We start from the raw sequence: 8,709 nt of genomic DNA, 5'->3' as shown, positions 1-8,709 counted from the left end.
AGAGAGAGAGAGAGAGAGAGAGAGAGAGAGAGAGAGAGAGAGAGAGAGAGAGGCAGGCGAGAGAGCGCCGAGACAGCGTCGCTTTCCTCCCCGCTTCTGCGTGCTTGATCTTCTAAACTGCTGATTTAATGCAACCAGCACAAGCCATTAGCAAACTGACAAGAGCAAAGCCATTTCTGGTAAAGGCTCTGAGCACGAGGTCTGCCTGCAGAGATGGCCTTTCTGTAGGGTAATCCGTTTTCTCTGGCCTGCTCGCCAAAAAAGCTGCGCGAGTCAGATCGGAGATTCCACGCGCCTCGATCCTATGGCGTGCTTTACTTAGGAAGTAACAGCCTCGCTTGCCTGCCCCTTATACCTTGGTGCGGTGGGAACTGCTCCTAAGTAAGTCTGCAAGCTACGCAGGCCACAAAATAAAATGACATAAAATAAGAAACTCTTTGTGCCTGGAGATCAGCCGTCAGCAACTTCCATGAAAATAGCACGTATCTTATGTAAAAATGTTATGAGAAGGAATATGGGACTCTTGAATCCGAAGCACTTGAGAGCAAAACCCCCTTCCAAAGAAACCTAATTAGGGCTGTAATTCTTCCCTAACTTACCTGGACGAAAGTCTCATTGAAGTAGGACTTACTTCTGAAGAGGTAGACGCAAGATTGTGTTCTAGGGCTTCAAACCTAACCAGACATATGGAAGAAGTTTCCTGAAGGCCAGAGAGGGTTACTCTCGGTAAAACCTGGAGAGATCACACCTTAAATAGGAAAAATAATAAAAAACCACAATTTTTAGTTGGCTTAGCTGGCTTATGGCCAGTGGTGAAGTTAGCATGCGAGTGCGTGGAGGGGAAATTCAGTGGGCATGATCCAGCACCTTTAAATTCCTCCTGGCTTCTAACAGGATTCTTAAGACGGCTCTTTTCGAGAGCTAAAGCGTATCTGAAAACCTGACAGAGACTTAAACTGAGCAACCCGCCCGTGCTCTGCCTCCCCAGCTTTGCCAGTGGGGATTACCTGTGGTCTTAAAAGCGCTTAAAGTTTAGGTGGATCGTGGCTCTGATATTGTAATCCTTCAGTTTCCGAATGGCATGGTCGTGATATATGCCCATTCCTGGTGCAAAACACATGTACTCCATGATACTTAGGGTGTAAGCCCAGAAATGCAACGGATTTCAGAATTTTGCCATGGTAAAAATTCTGGCTAAATACTTAAAGATTACATTCCCTCACCTGCGCTCTACCCTACAGAAAGTTTGAGGGTCTCCTACCCACCCCGCCTGTCCTCTCTGATTTAAAAACATATATATTGATACTAGCACCCATGAAAATCACAATAGCCTCCATTGACAGTGATTTTGAAACCACTCAATTAGCACTAGAGAGAAAGAGAGAGAGGCTTTGCCTGAAAAAACTAGAAAAGAATACGGGAAGGGGGGCAAAGAACGAACTGCCCTACCATGTTCTAAAATACAGCTCCGAAAAAGATGTAATGACTTGCAAGCCTTGGGGCTGAGAAGTACGAATTAAAGCTGTCAGGGAAAAGAAGCAATATAATTGTCTCACTGGGACATTGTTGCATTAGGTTGTTTGAGGCTGCACTGAATAGTCGCAGGGAGAAAACAAAGAGACCTTGTTAAGACCTATCTAACTTCACTGTCTGGCTTGCCAGTTTGGGAGTGACACAGAGCTCTTTCTCAAGCAGAATGTCAACAAGAGAGGAATTGGGGAAGCTGCAGTCTTGTCTTTCTACACTCATTTCAGGGAGAGCGTTTAGGTGGATATGCGGCCTACTTGGTTGCTTCTAAGTTTCAGGCGTAGCACTGAAACTTGCAGGTTTATCGTGTCCGGTGGAAGCCAAGAGGGGCTAAGAACACGATGGCGGTGTCTGCTTTGTGGCCAGTAGTATTTGATTTTTGCATTCCACCTGTGGTGTTCTGTGTGACCTTAAAACAAGTCCTGCCTTGGCTTAAGAAAGGCGTATTTTGCTTGGATTGTTTTTGTTCTGTTTGGTTTTGTTTTGTGAGGACTAGGACAAATGTTCAGGCTGAAAAGCGTAGGGTTTAAATGTAGACAGAAAGCAGTAGAATGAAGGATACAGAATGGGAGTCGGACACCAATTTATCCTGATCTCCTAAACTTTATCAGCTGAACTAATATATTCCCAATTCCTCCTGATCTTCAGGGCATCATCAGAAGTGGTTTCCAAAGTAGAAAATCAAAGGGCTTTAAAAAAATGGATGTTTTCGGATGGGTGGGAGAAAAAAGAAATCCTGCTTAAAGTCCAGAGCTGAATTCTACATTTTTGGAGCTCCTGCCATCTAAGCCAGCGATATCCATCTCCGATTAGTAAGCCTTGCCCAACTTTTAGGCTCTTGCAAAATATGGTGAGCGCCTTCCCCCTCCCGCTCTAAATTGCAAGCAATCCCTTTGATCCAGCGTGGACATGAGTGTGTCTCCTATTTCCTGCCCAAGAGCGTTTTTACACGTTAGGATTAAACCCGGTTGGAATGCGATTTGTGTTGTGGCAGTGTGTGCTTTAATTTCGTTTATTACTTGCAAACAGCCACTTCATTAAAAATAAAATCGTCCTCTTTTAACAGTTCCTTATCCACGACATTCACACATGACCTGCTAACTCAGTGGGGCTCTCTCGTGTGGTTTGTGAATGCCACCCGTTTCAACCCTTTTTGGACAACCGCATCCACACAACCCAAGTTATCCAAAGCAATACGGAATTTAGGCAGCTTGGTTTGTCCTTAGGTTCATTGGGACTGAACTGATCTGGTTAGGATCCTTTTCCTGTTTATACTGCAGTTCAGGGGGGTTAACAGAAAATGCATTTAAAAGAAAAGTCCAATCTTAAGGAAATTCTGTTGTCTTTCCATCTAGCTATCTAAACCTACAATTCACAGGGCGAGTATTGGTGAAATAGGTTGACATTATATTTTACTCTAAACATTTATTAGGAATAATTATTTCCCAGTGATTTAGCTGGACATTCTAGGGTGATTAGAGAGGAATCCTCTGGATACAAATTAATTTATATCTGTTCAGGGTTGGTGCATGGGGTTTTGGCAGTAGACAGCCTGGAGTCCCAGATCCTAACTTTGGATAACTAAAGCAACTGAAATGAATTGGGATTCTGGTCCCAGAAAGTTATGTGTGAAGATCAAGATTTTCTCTGATTTCAGGCTGAACTGGGGCTGTTTCAGCAAAAATTAGATCTGCTGAGTTTAAGAAGGGCTTGCTTCTGTGGCAGTCTGCCGCGGAAAACAGGATCCGGACAAATTTATTGTGTAAAAACCACTGCAGACCGAGCCAGGAAACTTTTGCCTCTCTTCCACAATTCTGTGTGAGCAAAACTGATTCGATGTAAAACTAAGTCTAATTAGGTTCGATTTAGAACGGAGAGATCAAGAATTGTTTTCGTGATGTTCAGCTTTGGTTTGCCCACGAATGGTTTCCAAAGGCACTGGAAAACTACCTTTCCTGTGCGGTGGTCCATAAACCCATGCATTTGGAATTCATTCCTTCAAATCCTTGCATTTAAATAATCGCAACAAATTAGACTGGGGAGGGGGCCGCCCCCCAAGTCGTGCGCAGATTCATCTAAGATACAGTCCATTGACGTCAACGGGACTCCAGTTGCGATCCCGAAGTTGTCCTCCTCTGTGCGTTCACTGGGCAGAAACCTCCATCAAACGCAACAAAAATGGCGATTCGATTTCAAGCGCGGAATCCAGCCGGACCCTCTTCCAGGAAATACGTGCCCCTACTAGATGTCTATTGCAAGTAGACGTTCTTGGAAGTGGAGCGGCTACAGTCTGGAAGAAACTTTTCAGGAGTTCCAAGAAATGAAAAAGGGACAGGAAAAGGTACTCCTTCTGCCTGCCAGCCGGCTGGGGGATGCAGGGGGATGGAGTCCTTTTTTCCATGCCTCGCAGTGCGTAGGATCACACCTGGGGCAAGTTCTCCTTTTAACTCACCCGGAGGTGCGGCCGCACTGGGGCACCTTGACTCAGCCGTACTTTCCGCTGCGGGCAGGGACGCTTGCTTCCAAGAAAGCCTGCCCCGGATTGCCGTTTGAGCGCGATCCTAAGCAGGTTTACTCGGAAGGCAGTCCCCACTGGAGGGCCTGGGACTTGAGCGCACGCCTTGCGCCGTGCGTCGTGGGGGGATTACTTGCGAGTAGGGAACAGCGCGCTGCAGGGGTGCGCGCGCGCGCACCTGACCTCCGATCCAAGCGAATCTGCTAGCGCGGAGGGAGCCAAACCTCCGGCTGCGAAGGCAGGAGCGTGAACGCGTTTTGCTTTGGAGCTGCTTGGAAGCCGAACCCTCCCGGCCTAACCGGCTGGTTTTTCTTGCGGATCCCCAGAGTTCTTGCTACGGTGCTGCGCTATTTCCCCTGGCCTCCTGAGCCCTGGGTGAAGCGGCTGGGTAGGGTCCATTGGTGGAAAGGACCTTCAGGGAGGATTTGGCCATATGCAGGCAGTGGGGAGGGACAAGCGATCTCCCTCTCTCTCTCTCTCTCTCTCTCTCTCTCTCTCTCTCTCTCTCTCTCTCTGTGTGTGTGTGTGTGTGTGTGTGTGTGTGTGTGTGTGTGTGGAGAGAAAACCCCAGTGCAAATGCAACCAGAGAACAATCGGCCTAGATAGTTTAGGGCCTGATTCCCTGCCTTATAAGTCAAATCCAGAGTCTGGGCAGGTGGATTTTTCTCTTTACTCTGCACCGAGCAAGGCTTCAGGTGGACTTATGCAGGCTTATGGGGAGATCTCTCTCTTCCAGGTAGCCATGCATAGGAAGGAGGTCTTTTTGCCTTCATGTGTAGAACCCAGGAGATGAAGGGAGGGCAGAGTCACGCTCTGGTCTGTTACCCAGTCAGTCCTGGCTCTCCTTCCTACTCAGCAGGTGAGAAAGGAAGTGAGCTGCTCTGCTTCCCTACCTTTAACAAGGTTCCTGAAACCAACAGGTGAGGTCCTGCAGCTCCCTTCGCCCTTCCAAGGAGGGAAACTGGTGTTTGGATCACCTGCCGGGGTCTCTACAATGTCAGAAGGTCCAGTGGTCGCATCCAACCGAAAAGTTGGCCAGGTCTTTATGACCCGTGTTGTGTTTGTTGCAGCTGCTCTCTGCAGGCTGTTTAGTCATGCACAAAAAAGTAGAATGTATGAATTAGGCCTCAAATTCCATTCAAATCTGAGGGAATTACTTTCAAGTGATTTTGTTTTTAAAACGGGCTGTCATTAAGAAGGCATCCTGTTTTCATTGGAACTTGCTTCGAGATGAAGCAAACCTTGTTCCGTTTAACTTGGTGGGAAGTGCCTTTGAATTTTTATGTTTAGCCCTGGGACTCGAAATGAATGTCTAAGCATACAGGAGGAATGTCCCATTGAATTAAATGAGCCTTACTGCAAAATATTCAAAAGGTAGAGAGAAATGGGTTGTGTGGTCATGTCTACTGTAAGTGTACAAAAACCTGTGTGTTTGTGTAACTGGAAAAAAATTGAAATGCCCCTGAAACCAATGCAGCTTGCTTGCTGATTGGTGCTTAGGGTTCATTTCAGAGGGGCTAAGGACCCACTTACATGCCCCAAATCTTACAACCTTCAAGTAGCAGTGAGCGCCACTTATGGAATAAGTGTACATACCACTAATAAAACTACAATCTGAGTGCTGGGAAGTTTGCTCCTGGGATTAATCCTGACCTTCATCTGCTTTCCTGGAGATAATTTCTGGCTAGTTTATTTGAATTTAATATACATCTCATCCTGAATTTAATATACATCTCATTCTCATTGAGCTCAAATACTCCCACCGGAACTGAGTTTCTCTCCTAGGTAAATATATGTCAGAAGTCAGATTCCCTTCTGAGAGCTCCCTCATCCAAACCGACCACATCACACATGTTCCTTTTTGTGTACAGATTTTGAACAAGGTGAACTTTGAAGTGTACTGAGAAAACACAACCCAAAATAAGAGAGAAGCAAAGCACACAACACAGACTATTGGTATATGTTGATTGCTCATCAGATTTTGTTTTGAACAGAGTCACCTGAAGGCAAAGCTTCCAATATCTCAGATCTACTAAAGTATTATTGAAATGCGTCTGGCTGTTTTCATGTACCAGCGCATAACTTTTGTGCACTGCTTGTGTTCTTCATTCTTTGCATTCCTGGGGTCCTGTTATATTTGGGATTATGGTATCTGTGCTAAGCCCAGATACTGAAACAGAGTCTTGGACTCTAGGAATGGTGGGGAAGCAAGTAGGATGGTACCTTGATTAACTCCCCAAACCTCATGCCCTAGCTCCTCCCAATTTGAGCCAAATCACAGCTATGGGTCTGGACTCCTTCCAGTTAGCGAATTCTCCCACAGCACTTAGTGGGACTTATTTCTAAGTAGAGAAGGTGAGGATTCCCTGTCCACTGGGTTATAAGTGTCACCTTGCTGGGGACGTAGATTGATACTTGGTGCATTATAAAAGTTCTGTCCTGAACGGGGCAGGCCAAGAGGAGAGGCAACCAGCAGGGTCCCCAGCGTCTGGCTAGCCGCCTTGTGATGCTCGTATTTTCGGAAGAGGCACACAGGGGCCACAGAGCCCATTGTGGGTGGGATGCCCTTGTTCCAGAGGATGTGACTGAGAGCTACCTGGCACACAGGTATGGCTGAAGTCAAGACGGACAGACAAATGCCAAAACGCATTCTGCTGCCCAGCGTCAGAGAAGTCACAAGGGGCACAGTCCAACCCAAGTGGAGGTGCTGTTAATTTTAACAGGAAAGTCCCACACATCCATAAAAACCCCTTCACTGAAATCTTTCAAATGCCTTCCTAGGGCTGGATCATGCCCAAAGGGTGGCTGCTGAGGAGCAGGTAGCAAAATCCAGTTTGCACAGGAGCAAACAAAGAGCAACCCAGAGAAAACAAAGAACCCAAAGAAACATCTCGAGCTACCCTTGGCTATGAATTGTCCCCAGGGTGCAGCAAGGTAACTCTAGACCCTGGACTTCCTGGTCAGATGAAGCCACCTTTAAATAGCCACGGGTCTGAAGCATTCGGCTCATGTTTGCCTGCCTCCTTCACCTGGACGTTGGCTTCAAGGTCCAGGCACAGCTGCACCAATGATTCTCAAGCATAGTTTGACTTGGATCCGTACTGGAGGATGTGTGCCAGTCTCTCTCTTTCTGTTACTTGGAGAAGTCAGTTAACTAGGCTCTGTTTTGTTTTCTGTCCTAGCAGGTGGCCAGGTGTGTCGCCCGCCTTTGCTGCACGGCTCTCTCCCTTGGCTGGATGGGAGCAAAGCACTGGGAAGCCACCACAGCGCCTCCCCCTGGAACCTGGCTCCCTTCTCCAAGACTCCCATCCACCATAGCTCGCCTGGACCTCTCTCTGTCTACCCTCCGGCGTCATCCTCTACTTTGTCTGCAGGCCACTCCAGCCCACACCTGTTCACCTTCCCACCAACCCCTCCCAAAGATGTATCCCCGGACCCCTCCATTTCCACCCCGGGTTCCACCGGATCCAGCCGGCAAGAAGAGAAGGAATGCATTAAGTACCAGGTGTCTCTGGCTGACACCATGAAGTTGGAGTCCTCCCATTCCCGGAGCAGCATGGCCTCACTAGGGGGAGCCTCTTCCTCAGCTCACCACCCCATCTCCACCTACCCTTCCTATGTCCCTGAATATGGCTCTGGACTCTTCCCCCCTAGCAGCCTGCTAGGGGGGTCGCCGACTGGATTTGGGTGCAAATCCAGACCTAAAGCACGTTCCAGCACAGGTAGGATTCGTAACCTTCTCTTCTGGGGCTAGGTTGTGTCAAGCAGATGCCAAAGGCTGGGGGGACGTGTCTGTGTGAACGGAGCTCTGATGGGTTTTGAGTGGAGCTAACCCAATGCAAAAGCCCTTCCGATGCAGCTAGGGGGCTGAGTGGATTATGAGCAAAATGAAGCCCGCACCAACAAAATGCTCTCTATGTAACATATAAAGATATAAATGCTCTCTATCTATGACACACATAAGCAGAGATCAAACTCTGTGATAAGAAGATCATCAAAGAGAGCAGATATATCAGAATCCCAAAAGATGGTAACATAGCATTCCACAATGCTGGGGTATTTTTTTTTTTTTTTTTTTGGCTGGGGTGGGCTGGAACAGAAGCCTAGATGGGGCTTCTGCTAGCCTCCCAACCAGGCCTTGAACAAACAGAAGTTTAAGCTTACCAAGGTGAGAGATGTTCTTCCTGAGATGGTTATTTGCTAAGATCATTTGCCGGCCTCCTGGCCCCCAGCCCATTCTGCTTGTGGACTGCCTTCTTACTGGGGGTGGAGGCAGTTGCAAAGGGAACCGAAGAGAGATCCTTGCCTCTTTTCCAGCAGTGTAGAATTGGAGATCTGGCTGGCATGACAAATTCTGCCTGCTGAAATTCTCTCTTCTACACTCCCGATGAGGACATAGAACCCGGTCCTCTTTTGTATCTGGCCACCCATCTCATACTGCCTGGATAAGAGATTCTCCAGAAAACGCAGGAGATGTTATCATTTCAGATACCTGAAGGGGATGTTCCCAGTATTATTTTTGTTATTATTATCTTATATCTACATCCCGCTGTTCTTCCTTGTGTAAGGCACCCAAGGCAGCCCACAAATTTCCCTCCTCACGAAGTGATCAATTTTTTCATTGGTATTATTATTTTCTATCAAGTGCTCTTGCAAGAGAAAAATCA

General features: G+C 47.3%; 1 protein-coding gene across 4 annotated transcripts in view; it reads left to right on the top strand.

Moving 5' to 3' along the window:
- Window positions 1-8,709, top strand: part of GATA3 (GATA binding protein 3) — a 52,467-nt gene that overhangs the window by 1,306 nt on the left and 42,452 nt on the right. For 2 of the 4 annotated variants that reach the window (XM_044428265.1, XM_044428246.1), the window contains exon 3: window positions 7,228-7,764. In XM_044428265.1, coding sequence (XP_044284200.1) covers window positions 7,228-7,764 — 537 coding nt within the window. Of the gene's footprint in view, window positions 1-7,224; window positions 7,765-8,709 lie in introns of all 4 variants that reach the window. The other 2 variants (XM_044428256.1, XM_044428235.1) reach the window with 1 other exon arrangement.

The sequence above is a fragment of the Varanus komodoensis genome, unplaced genomic scaffold (genome assembly GCF_004798865.1).
Source record: "Varanus komodoensis strain SLA01 unplaced genomic scaffold, ASM479886v1 scaffold1, whole genome shotgun sequence".
In the NCBI taxonomy this organism is placed as follows: Eukaryota; Metazoa; Chordata; class Lepidosauria; order Squamata; family Varanidae; genus Varanus; species Varanus komodoensis.
This window is presented reverse-complemented; position numbering and strand designations above follow the sequence as displayed.